This window comes from Zingiber officinale, chromosome 5A (genome assembly GCF_018446385.1).
Source record: "Zingiber officinale cultivar Zhangliang chromosome 5A, Zo_v1.1, whole genome shotgun sequence".
NCBI classification, from domain to species: Eukaryota; Viridiplantae; Streptophyta; class Magnoliopsida; order Zingiberales; family Zingiberaceae; genus Zingiber; species Zingiber officinale.
Window position 1 is genome coordinate 141,983,387 of NC_055994.1, and position 23,917 is coordinate 142,007,303.

The window sequence follows — 23,917 nt, forward strand, 5'->3', positions numbered from 1 at the left end:
CTATGAAGTTTAAAATAGTATTTACTACATCAAATTTATTACTAAAGTTGATTATTATATATTACTTCGTAATTAATAATTACTGAAATAAACAGTAGCGAAGTCTATCAATAAAATTCACATAGTGAGAGTGTATTCCTTAATTAAATATCTAATTTGAAGGTTTTTTGAAAGTCTTTTCCTTCATGTATGTTTCGTATGAACATGCTCCTTTCTCCGACTTCACATTTTAAGGATTTTTACTATGAAATATGTCTTATCAATAAAAACATGCAAAAAGAAGATTTCTGAACAAATAGAATGAAAGTACGACATAATAATAAAATCAGATGTAATAAACATATATTATATAAATATGAAATATAGGTATATGTGTGTTAAACAATGCCTAAAAGATATATAATTTACGCACATCAACACCTCGTAAGCACCTAGTGTAATTGATTTTTTTTAATTCTTTGTTTATTCTTTTTAAGCTCTCGGTTATCTCAATCGGATTTTGCTTTTATGGGTTTGAGATTGAGTTATAGTATTAAGCATAATTTTTTTAAAAAAAAAAATAGATGCACACAAGGTGTGCGGCTTAAGGTGAGCAACATATCAAAACTCTTTATATATATATATATATTACCCAATACACTCTTAAGTGAGCAACTAAGGGCGATATCTAACGTGGTCAGAATCTAAATTTTGTAATCTCTCTCTTATTTGCATGTAACTCTTTTTGTAATACCCCGGTTCTGAGATTCTGGTTAAGTATGACTTAAAAGGTTAGATGGTACTATCCATATCACCAAGGTGCACCTTCCTTTTCGGAAGCCCAAACTTAAGAACTCCAAAGTTAAGCGTGCTTGGCTTGGAGAAATCTAAGGATGGGTGACCTCCTGGGAAGTTTTCCAGGGTGCGTGCGAGTGAGGACAAAGCACGCTGAAAGGACCTCCGGTGGTCTGTGGAGCTAGTCATCAAACTGATAGATAATTCTAGTGTCGTTCCTGGTTCGGTCCGGGTGGGGCCCGCCCGGGCCGGGGCGTTACAGATGGTATCAGAGCGACCTTGCGACCGTGAGTGCGCCTGTGGTAGGAGCACCCAGGGCACCACCTAGCGAGGGAGATTCTGGGATTTGTTTGTGGTGTGATTTGTGGTTACACAACGAGGACGTTGTGTCTTTAAGTGGGGGTGATTGTAATACTCCGGTTCTGAGATTCTGGTTAAGTATGACTTAAAAGGTTAGATGGTACTATCCATATCACCAAGGTGCACCTTCCTTTTCGGAAGCTCAAACTTAAGAACTCCAAAGTTAAGCGTGCTTGGCTTGGAGAAATCTGAGGATGGGTGACCTCCTGGGAAGTTTTCCAGGGTGCGTGCGAGTGAGGACAAAGCACGCTGAAAGGACCTCCGGTGGTCTGTGGAGCTAGTCATCAAACTGATAGGTAATTCTAGTGTCGTTCCTGGTTCGGTCCGGGTGGGGCCCGCCCGGGCCAGGGAGGGCGTTACACTTTTCTCCATGCATGTAAAATGTCACCCTCTTTTATCTCCTGCATGCAAGGTAATTGCTGATTTTTATAAATCAACACCAAGATAGAGTTGATCTTTAAAGACCAGTACCAATAAGTTTGAGCTGGTTTGTACAAACCAGCATCAACACCATTGCTGGTTCGTACAAACTAGCACCAGTACAAACCAACACCAACGTGCCGGTGTTGATTATTAAAGATCAACACATTAGAGTTGATCTTTAAAGAATAGCTCCATGTTGGTGCTAGTTTGCACCACCTTACATGTAGGAGAGGCAATAGAGTTATATGCAAATGAGAGAGAAAAATAATAATAAAAAAATATTTTGGCCCTGTCATATCATACACGTTGGATATCACCCACTGTTGTTTAAGATAAATTATGTAGGTATCACACACACTCTCTCTCTCTCGTTATAAAGAGAAATGATGCGTGTAGTGAAAACTCTCCGCGACTAAGTTGGCAACTTGCGTGGCCAAGTCCACCTCAGCTAAAAAATCATGAGACTTGGCATTTTGTAATCCCTGGTTTCCTCTTTCGCAACCTCTGCCCTAACTCTCCTCCTCCTCCTTCTTCTTCCTCTTTCACGATTCTCCTCCCATGCCCTAACTCTCTTCCTCCTCCCTCTTTCGCGAGGCTCCTCCCGTGCCCTAACTCTCCTTCTTCTTCTTCTTCTTCTTCTTCTTCGTGTTCTTCATCTCTCTCCTCCCATTAACAAAGGAGCACACATAACGAAGGTTGTAGTCCCCTTCCTGCCCTAACTCTCCTTCTTATTCCCTCGTGCTAACTTTGCCACGCCGCCTCCTCCGTCTTCCCTCTCCCTTCCAAGGAATCGACGCCCTCTATTTCATAAAATTTATTTATCCTAATTTCTTAGCCTAATTTTTAGCGCTGACGTTGTCGTCAGTTTTGTGGTGGTGTGTGAAATCAAGCGTTCGAGAAGCACAGGCTGGAGAAGGACATCACGAAGTGCATCGAGAAAGAGTTTGATAGCAAGTACTGATAAACTTGGCACTACATTGTGGGTCGCAACTTTGGAAACCCACTTTTTTCTATTCATCCTTCCACTTCTCCGATTCAATTTCAACAATTGATTTCATGCTTGATTAAAAAAACAACAAAATTGAAGTTCTCAAAGAGTTTTTGTGTTTTTGAAATAGCTCAACAATGTGATTTCGCTTGGGAATTTGGTTTATATATCCGTGGATTACTAGGTTTCTATCCTAAATAGCTCAACTATATACTTTTTTTTCTCCTTCCTCATGTAGATAAGAAATGTAACAACCTCATTGTTCATGCTCATAAGTGGGTTTTTTTTATTGAATTTTATTTTTGATTCTAATCAATCATGGCATGTTGTTATATATTCTAACACCTCAAAGTTACTGATTAAGTTATAGTGGCTGTTCAGTTAGACAGTATTAACTAAACAATTTGAAACCATTCTAACATGTACTCAACACAAACCTGATCCCTACATAAGTATGTGCATAAATATAGACATATACATAAACGTGTTTATGTACGAAAAACATGTGATCACTACATAAGCATGAACATAAACATAAACATGATCACTACCTAAGCATGACTAAGGCATCAAAATATGGTTGGCTTCATATTATTTAAAATCCCTAAACAAGATCAGTTACTAATCTAACATACAAAGCTACCACACACATTATTAATGTCATATCATTCAATTTCTAAAAATAAGTAGCTATTTTATCATGCAAAGGTACCCAAATTTGAGATTGATGTCATAACATTTTACTCTAAAAAAATTCAGTGACTAATGTAACATGCCAAGGTATCAAAATACGGTTGGCTTCATAGCCATCTAACCCTAATCCGAAACTAATTTGTATTGTAATGATACGAAAACATAATTGCTAATTTTTAATCAAAAACAAATAGAAGAACCTATATATAGTTGTAAAGTAAAAACATGATTGTTAACTCTTAAAAATAGTGAGGAAAATAATTCCTACATAATTTGATTTCTACAAATTTTATAAACCATTTAAAACATAAGAAATTTACTAACTTTTAAGTAGAAAAATAATAACATAATTATGATGGCAAGCAAAAACATGTTTAATAACCCCTAATAATAGTGAGGATAATAACTTTCATATGAATTGCATTCCACCAAGTTACAAGACCTAACTAATGCATCTACAAGGTAGAGAACATGCATGATCACATGGTATGATACAACTATCAAAACATGAAGATTTTAAGGTATCCTAACACCATTGAAACTGAACTTCAAGGGTATCTAATTAATCATCCATGAATTTAAGGAATCTAAATAAAGCATAACCAAGTATAGAACTTGCCTTAAACCTTTGCTACCAAAACCCCTCCCGCCTCCTCTCCTTTGTTTGGAGCTTGATGGCTAGTGGGAATTGGTGAGGGTGAAAGCTCTAGAGTTATCTTATATTGCAGTTATATTAATTACTAGTTCTTTCTTTCTCCATAAAACTAATTACAATCTCTTCTATTTAATAGTTTAGACGAGAGGTTTTTTTTTCGGAAATTCATAATTATGGCTAAAAAATCAATAATGTTTCAATTAAATATTTTGACTTACTCTAGTTATGCATGGTGTTAACATGAATTGATTTTGGACACTATAGTAAATCTTATGGAAAGTCTAATCTTTTGGAAAGTCTAAGTCTGAGTTACTAGGATCTTCTATAAGAGTTTTTTTATAAAGGATTGTACAATTAGTTTTCTTATAATTCTTGGTATGGTAATGCACATGATAGTTCCTACGTTAATAAACAACAATCTTTATAGGAAGTCTTATCTATGCAGTGATATGTATCATTATCAGTAATAGGGGGGATGTTGAAGGTATATCCTTATTAGTGATGGTGGGAATATGTGTGGACCTTTGGGTTGTAAGGGTATTACCAAGTTTCCATATTTAACAAATCTCTCTCTATATAAATGATAGTCTGTACATCCTTATCCTACAGACTCATAGGTCCGAGTACTCGGATGCTCGCTTGAGTATCCCGATTCTTAAAAAGTGAATTAGGTCACTCGAGAGTACTTTCAGGCGTCTGAATCTATGAGAGTGACCTAGGGAATGGGCAGGATAAGGATGTACAAACTATCCAATAATTTATAGGACTCAATACTTTCAACGTATGAGAAAATAAAAAGACGTCCAAAATTCTACCACGACCGTACCATTGGCCCGGGAGATATTTCTTTAACGATAGAAATCACATTTGAGGTGATAATTAGAGTTAGAGAGAGTTTGACTAAGAGCATCTACATTAGCTATCCTATTCAAAGATTTTACCTTAAATTTTGGATAGAGTAACTAAAAAATCTTTGCATCAGCTATCCTATCAATTTCCTAAATTTAGATTTGATGAATAATGATTATCTAAATTTAGGGAATGAAACCACTATCCTAAAAATAAAAATAATATATATTTTTAATATCTCTCCATCCACTCAATCTTTTTTATCTCTCTCCTCTCATACATTCTATAAATATAATAATAAAAAAATAGAAGAAACAGAAGAATATAATAAAATTATTAAGGATGAATATGATTATCATTAAATTTAAATATAATAATAAAGAAATTAATATGGACTCTCTGAACCCTTCCGTACTAAACCCTATCGCGCACCGATATGACAATTACCAACTCTGAGGGCATCTTCCCGGCGGCGAGCTGCTTCGCCTGCACCCCCGAAGAAGAGAGAGAAACTATTATGTGACTGCTTTCTTCAGCTTCTGATTGATTGCCGTTTTCGATCCTTGTTGATCAATCTGAGCCTAATCGACCACAGTTTTGATATCTGAAACTCGGGCCATCATAAACCCTCGATACTTCGTTCATAGCTTCCCTCACGCTAACTAGGGTTCCTCTTTCCACCCTTTTCGAGATTTCTGCTTCTCCGGAGTCGTTCTTTAAGGTATTGCCGTCTCCCATGAGACAAATAAATTGCCGCATTGCTACCCTTTTTTATCTATCTGCTGCTTGGTGCATCATTCTAGCTCATTTACTTTTACCGTCGCAGGAAATGGAAAAGGAGAGTGATTTGTGGATGGAAAAATTCTGCAAAGACGCCGCAAGGGCCTTCTTCAAAGAGTGGGGTCTTCTTAGCCATCAGATCAATTCCTACGACGATTTTATCGAACATGGCCTCCAAGATCTGTTTGACACTCTCGGAGACGTTGTCGTAGAACCAGGCTATGACCCATCCAAGAAGGGATCTGAAGGCTGGAGACATGCGGCTATCAGTTTCGGTAATGTCAGGCTTGAGAAGCCTGAGTTTTGGCCTGAAAGTAACGATGTGCACGATACCTCACTGAAATTACTACCGAAACATGCTCGCCTTCAGAACATGACATATTCTTCTCAGCTAAAAGTTGAAGTCAGAGTTCAGGCGAGTCTGTTTGCTTTTCTTGTTGGCTGGTCTCTGGATTTTTGTTGACTGTCAAGCTTCTTCACAACCGGAAGTCTTCACAGTCTACCAAATAGTTCTTATCGAGATTTTGTTCATCTTGTTTTTGTAAGCTGGGATGTCTTATATCACATCCTTTCCTTCATATTCGATTCTGATATTTTTACTAGAACATTGATTGATAGTTCAAATTATCTTCATTTACTCTAAGAAGATAAGAGTCAATAAATGCTACATCATAACTTATAAGAAACTAATGGTTTAATAATGCACCATCACATTTTTTGCTGCTTCCCTGATGCTTCAGGGTCCCATAGTAATGACATTTCTCCTTTCAGCATGCTACTGTAACTCTTTTGTTCTTCATATAGTAAGAAAATATAGTTTGATGAATCCCATTTAATCTATTGTGTAGCTATGAGATTTTTGTGCTTTATCAATATGTTAATTTGGAACTAATAGTTTCTTTGTGAAAATTTGATGTGTCACCGACTTACTGAGACATTTTTCTTTCACATTGAGCTGTCAGCTATTGTGATGTATGCTAGATTTATTTTTCATTTTACTATGAAAGATGAGGTAGATGACATGTAAGGTTCCAAATCTTGGTCCGATGCCAACATCATGATGCACGCACAAACACCTATTCACCATCCCGTGCCAGTTCAGCATTAGGTGATTTAAGCCAATTGTTATCTCACACTGCATGATTTACTTTCAAAACAGGAAATAATTAGTTATAGATCCATGAAGTAGTACTTACTCACGCTTCCTTTCTTCAGTATCTGTTTACCAAATGGTATGCTGCAATGTGGCAATTTTCAAGTAGATATATTAGCCAAAGTTTGACTGTTCTAAGCTAGGGTTTCGGTCCTCAGTCAGAACAATATATGCCAGCTGTGGTGGTGGCTATGCTGAGTGCTAACCTAAGGCAGAGGAGAGGAGGAAGCTGTGGTAGAGAAGTTGCATACCAACTTGAAGCCTCGTGGTGTTCACGGACAGTTGTCATTGCTGAAGCTATTGTCTTGTGACTTGGAAGCCATCATCTCGTGTAGACAATTCTCTCGTGGTATTGCAGAAGCCCTAGTCTCATTGAAGTCACAAGTCATCATGGACGTCTATCACCTTGACTGAGGAGGGTGGAATGAGATGTCCTTGACACCATGATAAATTTGCCTCATTCATTTTGTTTGTCTTGGAGAGTTTTGCATGTTTTTCAGTGACTGTTATGGGATGTTTAGTCTGTGCCAGATGACATAGAACTATATGTATTAGCTAAATTTCATCAATCATCCAACTCTTTTTTGATTGACATCTTCGCAATTGCATCTTTGAAAAACATTTCTATTATTTTGTTCATCCTTCTAATAGTTATTTTGCATTTTGATGTCTCACTGAAAAGGCTTCTCCTTTTGCCCTATTCTTGTTGAAGAAACCATTTCAGTATTTGTACCGAACAGTTTGTTGCTGGATGATTTAGAGCTAGTCCAACTTTGTTTTTTTAGACTATATATGTTGAAAATAAGGAAATGAATTATGACACAGTCGACAGTATTGCAATCAGATCAACCAAGTTGCTAGCTTACCTAGTTAGCTGAGAAGTGGAAAAGAAAGTGGGAATTTTCTTTATATTCCTTCGAAGGAAGGAAAAGAGAGAAAATACCAGTTTTATCTGTCTTTTTAACTTCTTACTTTGTTGTTGGAAATAAAGTTCCTGCTCTTCTTCCTCCTTTGTGTGCTCCAGTTGCAATTCATGGGTTTGGAAGAAGTGGAAGTTGACAATATGGATGCCAATCAAGGTGAACATTGTTGCTTGTGGCACACAAGAACTATTTTGGCTTGCCTGCGAGCAACACCACTCAAATAGCAGCATTGTCTGAGAGTGAGCAGCACAGCCATGAGCATGTGTCTGGACATCACATATCACTGAGGAGGAAGAGAGGCTAGTTGTAGGTTGTGAGGTCCAAATTAGATGGTATCTTAATCTCTTCATAATAAATGAGTTATCACACATCATTTTCTCCAGGCAGCAAGGATAAATAGGCATGTTGTGGCTTAGTTGTCAGGCAACTAGTGCATGTTCTCATGTACCTAGTGAAGTTGTTATTAAGGTAGTTTAGTAATTATTCTCTCTATAATTTTCTCTGACTAACCTCCATAAATGATTTAAGAGAATAAATCAGGTTAGTTACCGGTCATAAAAGGGTCAATGAATTCTGTTATTGAAAGAAATGGTTGGGGAAATTGGACCACAGAACACAATCCAATAGTAAATGTCACTAGCTTCAAGAGGGCTACTAAGTGGCAAAAATGATTTTCTAATTTGCTAGAAAATGATGACTTTTGGATAACATGGTTGTGCTGCAAATTTTTATTGGTTTACGTCTTATAAATGTGCACTTAGTCTTTGTAACTCTTCGTTATTTGCATAAAAACAACTATTTTAATTTATTTTCTGTAGATTTATGAAGTGTTTTTTTTTTTTCAATTGAAAATCTTGATATTGTTCGCATTGTTTTTCTCAATTTAAAAAATAATTAGGATTTTCAATTGCATTTTTTTTAGACATATGTGCAAGAGAAAAATGACAAAGCCAAGTCTGGCAATGACCTATATATTCAGAAAAGGGTATTGGGTGACACAAAAAGGGAAATCACCATAGGAAGGTTACCTGTCATGGTCAATTCAAACCTTTGCTGGCTGAAGACTCTTGACAAAAGTGATTGCATCTTTGATTCTGGTGGTTACTTTTTAATTAAAGGGATGGAGAAGGTAATATTTAAAATTTGTTACTAGTTATTATTCATGCTATTTTATTTTTTATATTCTAATTTTGATATCAATACTGTTTTCTTCCGATGTGGTACAGGAAATAACTTTAATCATTTAATGTTGGTGAAAAGAAATTATTGCTGTATTTATTCTTTTTCGAATAATGTCTTGGTATCTCTTCATCAAATGTTATCCATACTATGGAACATAGAATGGAAGCCAGTGTAGTCCATCTCAATTTGACATTCGACTATTATTAACTAGTACCACTCTAGCTTCATTATTGTGCTTGAAATGTTATGACTGAACCTGAATCCAAAAGTCTCTTGTTTTGCTAAATACTTTCTACCAAGGTTTGCATTAGATTAAGTATCACTATGCTAATTGTTCAAAAATTTTAATTATCAAAGTCAACAAATATTAATTTAAGTGCTTAATGTGTTTGGTTTGAATATATTTTCCAGTTTTATTTTGAATTAGAAAACATGAGAAGTGAAAATGATTTTCTCTTTTTCTACAATTTGAAATAGACTTTTTTGGTTTCAAAATTGCACTAGTATTCATGGAGATGAAAATTGTGATGGATTATTTGGTCGATTAATAATATGCTAATTTTAATAATCAAATAGTTTGTTTATTGAATTCTAAAATTCTACCTAATATTTAGTTAATATTAAAACATAAACTGGAGTAATTTTGTTAATTTAATATTCGATAATGTTACATAGTTTACATTATATATATAATCTAAGTATATGTGCAATTAACCTATATCAGCAATAAAATGATACCATATAATAGTAGTTTCATTTATATTGAAGTTTATACTCTCATTTCACCTTTTATACAAATGAAGATGAGATTTAGGAAAAAATTCTTGCGTTTATTACTTTTCATGGTTGATATGTTCATTGTTTCATATTTGAACATCTAATTTCACTCAAATAGATGCCAATTGTATTTTTGGGAATTATGTCCTTTTTTTATTATAACAAAAGTTGAAATAAGTATAAAGGTCCAATTGACAAGGTCTAAGAGAGTTTGGGGATCCAAGGAGCTTAACAGAGAATAGGTGGGTTTGACTAGAACTGAAAGATGAGGAAGAATATTCAAAAGAGATGGCTATTAGCTGTTACCAGTCACTTTCCTATATCTAACATTTTGAGGACTGTACTGCACACAATACTTGTACTGGTCAGCACTAGTTATACATTGATGTTTTGCTCATGCTGACTTTGTACATTGAGAATATGTCATATGTACAATTCGTGTCAGACACCACAACTCAAGAACCCAATCTCTGGGTGGTTTAATTATGTTAGTAGGCTTACATGCTTTGGAGGATTAGGTAGCTCAATTTGTATGATTCTTCACTTCAAATTTCTTCATAATTTTCTGCTAAATTTAAGAATCTGTACGATCTTACAAGTTTGACTGATCAATCTGCAGTCAACTTTTTCCCAAGCTTATCTAGTTTTATAGGTGACATCTAAATCTTTAGGATGACTCAACGACATGCATTTTGTATAATGTAAATTGCTACATTTCGCTGTGTCCTTAAGACAACTTGACATTTCTTTAACTTATGTTTCTTTTTGCAGACTTTCATTGCACAAGAACAAAGATGTTTGACAAGACTCTGGGTGGTAGATAAACCTTCTCCAACAGTTTCTTATTTATCAGAAGTCAAACAAAAAAGAATATATGTGAAACTTATTGAAGCTCCCAAAGTTGAAGGGTTCAATGGAGGCAGACATATTAGCTTCTACTTCTTCTTTGCCACAATGCCAATCTGGGTTATGTTTTTTGCTCTTGGTGCATTATCAGATAAAGATGTTTTTGAAATGATTGATCTTGAAGGATGTGAGGCTGGTATGACTGACATAATATTAGCAACTATTAAGGATGCTGAAGAACAATTTGAGGGTTTCCGTAGCATAGATAAGGCTTGCCAGCACATAGATACACTGGTTAAGAATGCAAAGTTCCCTCCTACTGAATCCTTTGATCAATATGTTTCTAAGTATCTCTTTCCAAATATTGCTGGGCATAGGTCAAAAGCTCTTTTCTTAGGATATATGGTTAAATGTCTCTTACTATCTTCTGTTGGTAAGAGAAAATGTGACAACAAAGATGATTTTAGGAACAAGAGGTTGCACTTAGCCGGTGAACTTCTGGCTAGGGAGTTAAGGACACATGTTAGACATGCTGAGAGGCGAATGGTTAAAACTATGCAGAGAGATCTAAATGGAGATAATAGTTTGCAACTAATTGAGCGTTATTGGGATGCATCTATAATTACAAATGGTCTTAATCGGGCTTTTACAACTGGTGCATGGACTCATCCATACAAAAAGGCTGAGAGGTCATCAGGCATAGTGGCAACCCTTAGAAGAACCAATCCTCTTCAAATGATTTCTGACATGAGAAAAACACGTCAGCAGGTTTTATATGCAGGGAAGGCTGGTGATGCTAGATATCCGTAAGTCTTTTATTCTTGTTTGTTTCTTTTTTCTTGTACAAATTACAGTAATCAAAGAGGATATGGTAGGGGATCGAGCCTAATGGCTTAGGAGGATCATATAGTCGACCTCACTTAGCAGGATGAAGGCTTAGTTGTAGATGCTTTATAAACTACAGGAATTAAAATGCAAGATTACATGGCCAAACAAAAGCTATTTCCTTTTACTAGTTTGCTTCTATGGTTCACTGCAAGACAAGTATATACAGTTTTTAAAACTATAATAATATATTCTCAGTCTGTTTATTATTTCTTTGTAAGTTATCTTGCAAGGAAAGCTTGTCTTCGTATTCACATGCTCGATGCAGTTCATACCTTTAAGAAAAGGAAATTGGCTGATATGAAATATAAATATTTTGATATTTTCCCAATGTTCAGGTACATGCAATGGATTTTGTACTTTTGAAGACAAAACTGACCATGGTTTTTTCTTTGTAGCAGGAAATACATTATAAACTACAGGACGTTTCTGCTAAGAATCACTAATTTTGATCATGATTACTAAACAAATTATCAGATATTTGGATGTGAAGTAGTTGGTGATTCATTTCATCCAATTAGCTTTAGATGATTTTGTTCACCTGTAGTTATGAATTGTTGCTTAGATTTGCTAGAACGGTGTTTGTCATGCCCCTCCTGTTTGATGATAAAGACAAAAGCCTGTGCTAACAATTTATTAGATGCTTGTGCGCATACACACATTATACTGCATAATTACATGCCAATCTGTTTTCAGTGTTGCAATTTTGTTGTGTGAAAGTACCCCGTCATTTGCATTTGTATGGATTGTAGCAATAAAATTTGCTGTAGAAAATGGTGAAACTTATTCTAGATGCATGTGCAATTTTTCACTGTCAATTTTGATAAGCTCATTTCTAATCCCAAAAGTTCAAAGTTTTTATGAAAGAAACAATGTATACACCTATATTCTTAGCAGTTTCCAGATAATTACTTGTGTGCATCACTTATTTCAATATCATTTATTTGTTTTTTTGGGGGTTGAGATGCTCACATAAGTTACAGAGCAATATCATGCTTTCTATTTAATTTCCTGTCTAGCCCTGATACTATGAACTTCATCTCTATCCGGACATGAGTTATTTCCCTTTGATTTGAAATTATCTGAAGCTTAATCCTTTCACATGCTACTTGCAGAAATCCATCGTACTGGGGGAAATTGTGTTTTTTATCAACACCAGATGGGGAGAACTGTGGGCTTGTAAAAAATTTAGCTGTCACAGCTGTTGTTAGCTCTAAAGTATTGCAACCTAGTGTTGATAACTTGATGGAATGTGGAATGAAAAAACTGGATGAAGTATCTCTAGAGTCAATGAGAAATATGGGTAAAGTATTTCTGAATGGTGACTGGGTTGGAGTTTGTTCAGACATGAGCTCAATTGCTGATAGACTCAGATGTATGCGTCGTGGCAAACAAATTGATCCCCAGGTCAGTTATTATTTTGTATGTTTTTAGTGAAATATTTAGGAGGTAATATGTTTCTATTGCATGATGGTTTGTAAGGAGAGTTATGTGTTCCAAAATTGAGGTAATTGAGTTGTTTTTCATTTACATATGCTATGTAGTTAAGTGGTTCCTGCCCGACAAGATAACAAATCCTAGTGTAATTGGGACACTATTTATTCCTAGCAGAGAGCCTCAATATTTAGAAGGGAGTCTTGGCGCAAAGATAAAGTTGTGGACCTTGTTGTTACAAATTCAAGTCAAGGAAACCTCTTACAATGTAAGATAAGATTGCGTATAATAAATTCAATGTGGTTCAACCCTTCTCTGGAACCCACATTGGCAGGAATTTCATGCAATGGGCTGCCCTTTTTTAGCTTCATTGTTCATTTATGTTCGTGCAATTTAACCATGATTATTAGAATCAGCATAGTGACCAGGGTCAAATGGTAAAGAAAAACTTATATATTAGCCATTCCAGATTAGTGAAACCTAATTCGTTAGAAAAATAAACAATAGTTTCATATATTTGATAATGAATTATTTTAAATATAATAAAGATGCACATTATGCATAATCAACAACATATATTATAGATAATAAATGCTAGACCTAATAAGCGTGATTAGTAATATATAATGTATTATCACAATATTAGTAATTACATATTATTATCATTATCAAGTTAATAATATTATATGATAATCATTATTTGTTGAAATCATACTTTAAACTATTAAATAATAATAGATCAATATTATAAATGGATATATGTATTAGATCATTAATAATAATAAATGCATATATTAATAGGAAACAATAAATAACTACAATGTAGTATAATAAATAATAGAATTAAAATATATCAGTTATTACTGTAAAGTTATTAATAATATTCCATTATTAATATTATTTGATAAAATTATGATTAGTATTTACTATTTAATATTATAGATAGTCACAACAATGTGTACACAATAATTAGGTATCTGTGGGTACCTAACTTGTTTATGTCGGATTCATATACCTTATTATGCTTAATTATTTATTCAGGTTGAGGTAGATTTGGGCTTGATTTAATTTTATGTATTTGCTCGTACTCACAGGGTCAGGTACTCTTAATCTTCAAACTGCATCATTAGATGAGTTTGAGTTGTGTATGAATAACTGAGTACAGGATACCTATTGCCATCCATAGGTGCAGCTACCTCATAGTTAAGATTTTTGGCATATTATTTGTAGTGGACATAATTAACCAATTTCTTGAGGTTCTATGCCATGATTATTTAGAGATAACTTTGAAAATTACAAATTACAGTATCTGAAGAATACTACACAGGAAGTTCTTATATCAAATTGAGGTCATCTTCAGATTCTGTTGTACATTGATGTCTACCTGATAAACCGGAGATTGTGCCCGTTTGATTGGTAATTTGGATTCTTGAAAGAGTAAGATGCATAGTGTGATAGTTAAATTGAGTGCAGAGGTAGAGGATAGGGCTTTATTCTTAGCCATACATGGACTTATTTTCAATCAAATAGCTAAATAATTGATTGGGACATACCCCTAAATATCTAACAAAGGTGTAATATGACAATTAAATTGCCATGCATATGTTTCTAGTCTAGTGTTTCATGAGGGGACAAAAAATCGAGATCAATTGCATTTTGTTAGAGAGAGGTCCAATCCAATTAAATTGTTATATCAGTTGTCATCTTCAATGACTTTGCTAAGTCCTTAAGAGGTCTTAGAATCAAAATATATATATAGCAAGCTAGATTTTCATAATATTTTTGAGCTAACTTGAAGGGTAGTATTAAGAACCTAAATGTAAATATAAGGGATCTATCTATGGATACTATGCATCATATGGATTAGAACATCATCAACAACCGCTAAACCTTTATCCCACTAAGTGGGGTCGATTATATAAATCCTTCTACGCTATTGGGCTTGATTCCCTACTGTATCCTCATCTATATTAAATAAAGTAGCATAGTACTAGATCCTGTACTTACAAGTCTTTTTTGGTTTCACTCTTCTTCAATTAGTGTGTGTGTTTGTCATAATCTCACATTCAATGGGGCATTTATTGGATGCTTAAGTATATGTCCGTATCATCTTAAACGCATCTCGCGGAGTTTTCCCTTGCAATCTCAACTTTTTAATATTCTCATTTCTTATCCTATCCATCCTTATATATTCGCATATCTACCTTAACATCCTCATCATTGCCATTATCTTTTGCTCGTGTATTCACTTCATAGCTCAACATTTAGTTCCATATAACATAGTAAGTCTAATCACGAATTTATAATGCTTCCCTTTAAACTTTAGAGGTGCCTTATGATCATAAAGGACAGCTAACTCTCTCCTTCATTTATCCAATTATATTCTGTATAAAACATCTTTATCAACCCCTCTACCCTTTTGTAAAAACGATTCTAAATATTTAAAGCTTTCTGCTATAGGTAACCCATCATCTCCTAGTTTAACAATTACCTTGCTACGTCTAATACTGCTAAACTTAAATTTCATATATTCTATTTTTACTAAACTTAAAAGCTTTCATTTCTGGTGTTTCACTCTAAGATTTGAGTTTAGCATTTATTCTTTCATATATCTCTTCAACTGAAATACAATGTTATATGCACCATAATAACGTGTCTTAGATATGTCTAGTGAGTTTATACATAACTAGTGTAAAAAGGTACAGACTTAGAGTTGATCCTTAATGTAATACTATTTTTATAGGAAACACATTAGTTAATTCGTTTGGAGTTTTAACTATGGTATAAAATATCATACTGATTGGCACGAGTGGAATTTTCTATTCCGCTTTGCAGATTGGCATTGGCACAACCTCGCAAGTTCGCAGGGCTAGCCGTGGCCTTGCGACATCGCGGAGGATGCCACGAGGTCGTTGAAGAAGCCATGGCCTTGGGGGCTTCCTTTTGTTTATTTATTTATTTTTATTTATTTGTTTTTAAGATGTTTAATTTAAATTCCTTTCTTTCTCTTCATTTTTTCCTCCTCGATCTAATTTAGCTTATTTTTCTTGTGTGTTTATCTTGTTTTTGTAGATATGATTCCTTTACTTGACCATTACATTTTTTTGGATGTTGCCCATGATATGCTTCCTTTTGCACAGGTTGAAATAAAAATAGACAAACACCAAAAGGAAGTCCGTATATTTACTGATGCTGGGAGAATTCTAAGACCTCTTTTGATTGTAAAAAACTTGAAGAAAATTAGGGAACTGAAAGGAGGAGCCTGTTCGTTTTCATATCTCATGGAGCAGGAAATCATAGAACTCATCGGCGTTGAGGAAGAGGAAGATTGCCAAACTGCATGGGGAATCAAGTCTTTTTTTGCAGCTAATGAAGGGAGTTCTCTGAAGTACTCCCATTGTGAGCTTGATCCATCCTTCTTATTAGGCTTAAGTTGCAGTATTACTCCTTTTGCTAACCACAACTTTGCTAGAAGAGTTTTGTATCAGGCTGAGAAGCACTCTCATCAGGCAATTGGCTTCTCCACAGTAAATCCAAGTATTAGAGTTGACACTCTTTCTCACCAACTGTATTATCCTCAGAAACCTCTTTTTAGAACAGTAGTATCTGAGTGCCTTTTTAGCACTAGTTCTTCCGTTGGCAGAAAAGACACCATTGCTAGACCGGAATATTACAACGGTCAAAATGCTATTGTCGCAGTCAATGTTCACCAAGGGTTCAATCAAGAGGATTCATTGGTCATGAATAAGTCTTCTCTCGACCGTGGAATGTTCCGTACCGAACACTTCAGGAGTTACAAAGCTGAGGTTGAAAATAAGGTTCTTTCTAAACGTCTAAAGCTGAAGGAGAAAGTAGATTTTGGTAAAATTGATAGTAAAAAAGGGCGTGTTGATAGTCTAGATGATGATGGTTTTCCCTATGTTGGTGCGAGCCTACAAAGTGGTGACATTGTGATTGGTAAGGTGTCAGAGTCAGGAGAAGATCATAGTATCAAGCTAAAACACACCGAAAAAGGGATGGTCCAAAAAGTAGTGCTTGCTGCAAATGATGAAGGAAAGAACTTTGCAGTTGTTACTTTGAGACAGGTTTGTTATTGAGTTCCTCATCGTATGTTTCTGTTTTTAACATCAACCATAAAATGGCAAGGCCTTCCAAAGAGTTACATGGAAATTGATCTATCTCGTGAAAATATCTCTGAATATGAATAGCAATTTGTAGATAGTATTGTTTTAGCTTTATGTTTATTCACTTTGGAATTGATTGTTGTTTTCTTTTTTTTGCTAATACTATCTTATCTAGTATCATCTGAATTTATCATTAAATATTTTATGTCCTCACCCCTTGAGAATCTTACCTTCAAGTGCTAGATAAAAATAAAAAAATATGGCACTTACAAATTCTTTTTCTGTGTTTCTCAAACAATTGCTTTCTCTGACATTCTAGAAATGTGGATCAACTATCTTAAATAATTAGTAGGATATTAGTTTGTCGAGTTGAAAACTTGATGTAGAAAGAGACATTCATATATTTATATGATCATTGTGTAGATTGTAAATGAAACCTTCTGAGATAGTTTACAAACCACACGTTAATTATGGATTTGAATAGTGAGCAGTCAATAGCAAACTCCACAAAAGTTAATCTTGATGAGATGAAACTTAACATTTTTAGTTTAAGAGGAGGCTGCACCCATTTTTTTCATCCAACATATTTCAGCTTTGTGGCAAGTTGTAGTTACTTACAGTTAATGATATCCAACTTTAGTCTCTCTTAGACTTTTTCTGTTTGATTGATACCTTTTCCATTTGGTTTCCTGTGTAGGGGATTGATTGTCTTTAAGATCTTTATTCAGCTTTCTCTTGTATGCAGGTTCGATCACCTTGTTTAGGGGACAAATTTTCTAGCATGCATGGTCAGAAAGGTGTCGTTGGTTTCCTGGAAACACAAGAGAATTTTCCTTTCACATGTGAAGGCATAGTTCCAGACATTGTCATAAACCCTCATGCTTTTCCAACTCGGCAGACTCCTGGTCAGCTTCTTGAAGCTGCATTGGGAAAAGGAATTGCATGTAGAGATTCTACAAGATATGCTACACCATTCTCAACTGCTTCAGTTGATGACATTGCAGATCAGTTGCACAGGTTGGTAACACATTCAAGAAGTTAAGGATCTCGCTCTGTGTATTTTACCAAGTTTAACACTGCTCTGGAAGAATATCTTTTGGTGATTCATTTAATGTATCTCAGCTGAAGCCTGTTGACAGTCAACATGTGGAGACCATCTTAGTTGTCTTTTAGTGAATATTACGCCTTTCCAATTCACTATCTTGACTTGCACATAACATGTATTTGGTAAATAATACTAATTAAGTAAAATTGGTTTAGTTTGATGAGGGAAAAAAAATAGTCACGTTTTGATGATATGAAATACTAGGCGTTGTAGACTGACTTATTTGACCCTTTAGATTCAAAGAAACTATTCTTAAATACTTCATACTTAATATGTTGTTGGATTTACTTGAATCGCAAGTCCATCTGTCATCTTATTTCGATTAGGCTGATTGATTGGGTTTACTTCAGTTTTATAACTGATTGAGTGTATTCCTTTAGGTGACATTGGATTCCAAAAGAGTGATAATTACAATATGTTCAATTTATCACCATTAGTTGACTTTTCTGATTTCTGACATCATTTTGGAATCAAACGACTGCATAAAACAAATTGTTATTTTATTTTAGGCTTATGCCAAAGTGCATTAAGATGATTCTAGTTCTTTATTATGACTTTGGTTGGAAAGAAGCAAATACCTGAGTTTGGCTTGCAATAGTTGACCTCCTATATAGCGGATGGTATATTTTGTTTTTTCTCTCTACCATGTATTGTGGCAAAACACCAATAGGTTGTTAATCTTTCTGAGTACTATATAGTTCATAAAATTTTGTAGAACTTTCAATAGTTGAACTGCCCATCACGGGTTTGATATCTTTCATCTCATCATGTCTCTGTTGATGTGAGAAGCAATACAGTTTTTCTTTTTTCTCTAAATATGCCCAGAAATTAGTGATGGTTCCAACCATATATTAAGGTTGAGGATGATTGTATATATAGTTAAAAGTTTTGCTTGCCAACGATAAAATTGTTTGTTCTATTAATGGCAAAGAAATTCCTCATTCTAACCAACTTTAATTTGGCACCCTGATAAATTTCAGGTCTGGCTTCTCTAGATGGGGTTCCGAAAGGGTTCTAAATGGTCGGACTGGTGAAATGATGAGCTCTATGATCTTCATGGGTCCTACTTTCTATCAGCGATTAATCCATATGGCTGAAGATAAGGTAAAGTTCAGGAATACTGGACCAGTTCACCCACTGACAAGGCAACCTGTAGCAGACCGCAAGAGGTTTGGTGGAGTAAAGTTTGGAGAGATGGAGCGCGATTGTTTGCTTGCCCATGGAGCAGCTGCCAACCTTCATGAGCGGCTGTTTATGCTCAGTGACTTCTCTCAGATGCATATCTGCCAGAAATGTCACCGTGCTGCCAATGTTATCTTGCGGCCTGTGCCGGGAGGCAAAAAGATCCGTGGTCCATATTGCAATTTTTGCCAATCCGGAGAGAACATTGTCCGAATCAACGTGCCTTACGGTGCCAAGCTTCTGTACATGGAGCTTTTTAGTATGGGAATTTGTCTCAAGTTCGAGACGGAGTTATGTTGATGAAGCTTTGCTTCTAGATCTGGCTTTGTCTTATCATGTGCATTTGTGTAACCCAGATCTCATGTGGCTAAACCTAACTAATATGTAGGTTTTTTTTTTTTTTTTCACTTCGTTAGGTTTCATGATCCATTATGTCTAGAATGACAAATCTATGTCTAGAAATAGAATGACATTAAGTACTGGGTGTTGCCACTGATCTCATTTTGCTGTATTGTAAATATTCCTCGGGCTGATACATTGTACTTTGTTATTTTAGTGTTTTTTTTCTTGAAAATCCTGGCGCAGATTCTCTCTGCACATATATATATATATATATATATATATATATATATATATATATATATATATATATATATAAATGTGAGGGTAAAGTGCATTTTAATGCGCTCTCTATAATATATATATATATATAAAATTCAATTTAGTATATGAGAAGTTAAAGGTAAAAAATGTTAGAATTTTTTATGCATTAAATATGTTATCATTTTACAACACAATTGGTAGGCGATTGTTGTAAAAAAAATGCTTCGACTGGATGTAAATAAATGGGTTAAGAATTATGCAAAAGGTCATCATCTTGGGCGCTCCACAAGATTGGTCGCATATGCAAAGAGGTAAATTAAAAAATTGAGTACGTTATCATATGGAAAAGTATTTTTGTCACTTCGTGGGGGATCAATCCTTAATTTTTTTTACAAATTTATCATGATCAACTCGACTATATCATAGGGACATGTAAGTATTAGAACATACGTCACAATTATTATTAAAAAAAAATATAAATGGGTATGACAACTATATCAAAATCGAAGGATTAAGAGTAATGACACAATCTAAAGATAATTATCATTAAAAATGTGACAGATGTAATCTAGATTATAATTTAGGACTAATTAGCCATTGATAATTTAAATATGAAATAGTCTTGACAAGGAATCAACTCATAACATAATTATTTAAAGTTTTCTCATATGGTAACACATCATGTTTTAATTATCACACTACCCTAATGGGACTAGGGATCTAAGAATATTATATTAGTTGTTCATTAACATTGAATTAGTTAATCGACGATAATCAATTTCATCTAGATTTAACTGAATTGGTACTCGAGCAGAGTTATCATTAGAGAGGCCTAATTCAATTTTCGATATGTACAAATAATATTTCGGATTATTTTATATCCCTGTTTTAGGAAGTCCGCTAGACTTGGATTATTTCATACCCCTATTTTAGGAAGTCCGCTAGACTTGGATTATTTCATACCCCTATTTTAGGAAGTCCGCTCAATTAAAACTGAATAAACATCCTTGATTTATCCACTGAGAGTGTTAGAAAAACTTGAATGGAATACGACGTATGGATTTTAGTTTCATAAAGAAAGTGAAATCTTTTGATTGATTCGGAACAAAGGGGGTGAGAATTCAGGGCTCGGATGACATCAACCCGAGGGGTCTTTTTGTGAACCCCATTGTTTGTAACATCAGTCAGACAACTTGTGTTGGTGCGGGAAGCATCCGACGATCGAACATTAGTTTTGATAATGACAAAGGAATTCAAAGTTAAGTTTAATTGTTATCTAATGTGTATGATTGAGTGTTTCAGGGAAGTCCTAACTGTGGTTAGGCAGGTGAAAACCCTAGGAGGTGGTAACCCTAGGTGGAGAAAAGTCCTAGCTGCGGTTAGGCAAGGAAAAACCCTAGGGGGTGGTAATCCTAAGTCATAGGGGGTGGTAACCCCATGCGGGAAATCTTGGCGGGTCGGCGCTTCGGGCAAAAATCCTAGGGGGTGGTAACCCTAGGTTAAAATCCTGGTGTTGCGAACTGGGTAGAAGTCTGGATGGGTCGAGGACCGGACATCCAACATGAAGACCGGAAGCATCGGACGCTGAGAAAAAGTCCAGTCAATCTGGAGGATCGTACTGGCAACAGGTAAATCTCCTGAGAGGAGTAGGTGAGGACGCGTTCCCCGGAAGAGGGAACAGTAGGCGTCGGGTCGACCTAGGATTTCCGGTTGGAAACTCGAAGTCAGACCCGGACACTGACAGTCTGGTGACTGTCAAATTTATTTATATATATTATCTTTTGTTCTAACTCTGTTTTGCAGGAAACTAATATTTTTGTGCAGGATTAGAACTGACCGGGATCGGTCGACCGAACCTTGGGATCGGTCGACCGAACCCCCAAGCTGGTTGATCAGGTTTCCAGGAGTTAGACCGGGCTCGACCAGGGATCGGTCGACCGGACCTTGGGATCGGTCGACCGAACCTGGGATAAGTGTCGACTGGATCAGGCCGAGGTGAGCGGGTCAGAGGAGACTGATCGGCCGATCGAAACTTGGGATCGGTCGACCGAAGCCGGGGATAGAGCTTGACCAGATCGAAGCGGAGCGACGGATTAGATGCGATGGAGATCATCTGATCGGTCAACCGAACATGAGGATCGGTTGATCGATTCGCTTCGGGTCAAAGCTGATCCCGAGACTTGGGGATCTGGATTAGACTTGCAGAGGCTATAAAAGGAGGCTTAGGATGCAGCTTCGAACAACAATTCGAACAGAAGAACGTGTGATCTTGTACGCTGCTCTAAAAGCTTCAACTAGACTCTGCTACTCCGACAATCGACAACCACTTCATTCATCTTTTTATTTGTCGGTATAATCTTTTAAAGTTTAATACTTGTACTTATTCACTTGTAAAGATTTGCGCTATATAGTTGTTGCCCACCGAAAGCGGTCAAGGACCGCGGGCCTTCGAGTAGAAGTCGAGCTAGGCTCCGAACGAAGTAATTCGACTGTGTCTTCTGTGTGTGTTTGCATTTTACTTTCCGCTGCATTTAGTTACTCGAACGATTTCCGAAAAACGTGAAAGAGCCACGAGTGCTATTCATCCCCCTCTAACGCTTTCGATCCAACAACTTGTTGGCCAGCATATAAGATAAGGAAGGTCGCCAATTTACCTGCACGCCACGTGACAAGCTTGCCTACTCGCCATGTGGCAAGCTTGCTGTTGGGCGTTACTGGAGACGAAGGGTTTCCCTTCGTTACTCTCCTTTTGCTGCAAACGCCAAGGAGACGAAGGGGCGTCCTTTCCCCTTCATCTTCCTTAGCCTTCTTATAAGAGGCGTCCAAGTGCAGATCAAGAGAAAGGGCTTTTGGCGAAGGTGATCAGGGAGCACTTAGGTGATCGTAAAGGGAGAGATCGTGTGAGAGCAAAGGGAGACCATTCGGCTGGGATTTGGCTCGTGAACTTTGAAGCACTTTCCGGTTGCTCCGTGATCGTGCTTCCGACAGCGGCAACCTCTTCGTCGACCGCCGGCGTCTTCAACAACACTTCGAGAGATCACTGTGAGTTTATAATTACCGTATCGCTTTGTTTTATCTTTGTATAGTTTCGATTTCATGCTCTCAAATTACCAACAATGGTATCAGGGCGTGCATATTTTTGAAAGCATGGAAATCGACGCGAAAAAGTTCGCGTTTTTTTTCTTCTTCTGTCGCGAAGAAGAAGATGAACAGTGCAATTGAATCGATTAATCAATTGATTCAAAAATCGCACAGATTGCTTGATCGATTCATGGATCGATTGAAGAGGAATTAAAAAACACGAACAATGCATATTTTGTTGTTTTAATCGATTGTGCAATCGATTCAAATAATTGAATTGATTGAAAAGGAATTGAATCTATTCAATTCACGGCACAGTGAATGAATCGATTCATGAATCGAATGAAAAATTTTTTTTGCTCACATAATCGATTCTTCAATCGATTGAAAAAAAAATGAAATGAACAGTGCTCGAATTTGATGAAGCGCAGTGCTGCATGCATGTTTTTTTTTTATTTTGAATCGATTTAATTACAAATTTGAATCGATTAAATAAAAAAAATATAAATCGTGTAAAGAAGAATTGCATGCATACTGTTTTTTTTTTCTTCTTCACATACAAAAACAATGATGTTAATTAAATACTTTTATTTATTAATTAAATGCATACATAAATGTATTATTAATAAATAAATAAATATATTTAATTAATTTATGGTTTAATTTATCGAAAATAGAACCCTACCAACTTGATCAATCAAACCCAATTCTGGTTTAAATTATTAATTGATTTAGACAGACCAATTTGATTCAATGATACCTAAAGCTGGTTTAAATTATTTGTTGGTTTAACCAGTCCGGTTTATTATTGAATTAATTGGGTATTCTTGATTACAGAAGTTGGGCAGATCAAATATGACCGGATTAGTTCCGTTGTGTCAAATTTGATCAGAAACATTGGATTTGTTCTAATGGGTCAGACTTAATCCAATGGGCATTGGATGAATCAAGGACCTAAGCTTGATCAATAAGTCTGAGGTTGACTTAAATGGACTTAAATAATAACAGAACATAGGTCCAATTAGATTAGTTCTAATGAGGACAATATATTAAGCTTAAGATTCGGATTCATGATCGACCAATCAAATGTGTCAATCACA

At 35.7% G+C, this 23,917-nt stretch overlaps 1 protein-coding gene across 1 annotated transcript; it reads left to right on the plus strand.

Moving 5' to 3' along the window:
* The first annotated feature begins 5,151 nt into the window (after nt 1-5,151).
* On the plus strand, nt 5,152-19,707 carry LOC121982165 (DNA-directed RNA polymerases IV and V subunit 2-like). The gene is made up of 8 exons (XM_042535107.1): nt 5,152-5,463; nt 5,569-5,937; nt 8,521-8,727; nt 10,329-11,209; nt 12,404-12,695; nt 15,863-16,807; nt 17,592-17,863; nt 18,932-19,707. Exons 2-8 carry the CDS (start codon nt 5,572-5,574, stop codon nt 19,431-19,433), a joined length of 3,465 nt encoding a protein of 1,154 aa, XP_042391041.1. The 5' UTR covers nt 5,152-5,463; nt 5,569-5,571; the 3' UTR covers nt 19,434-19,707.
* Nucleotides 19,708-23,917: the final 4,210 nt, after the last annotated feature.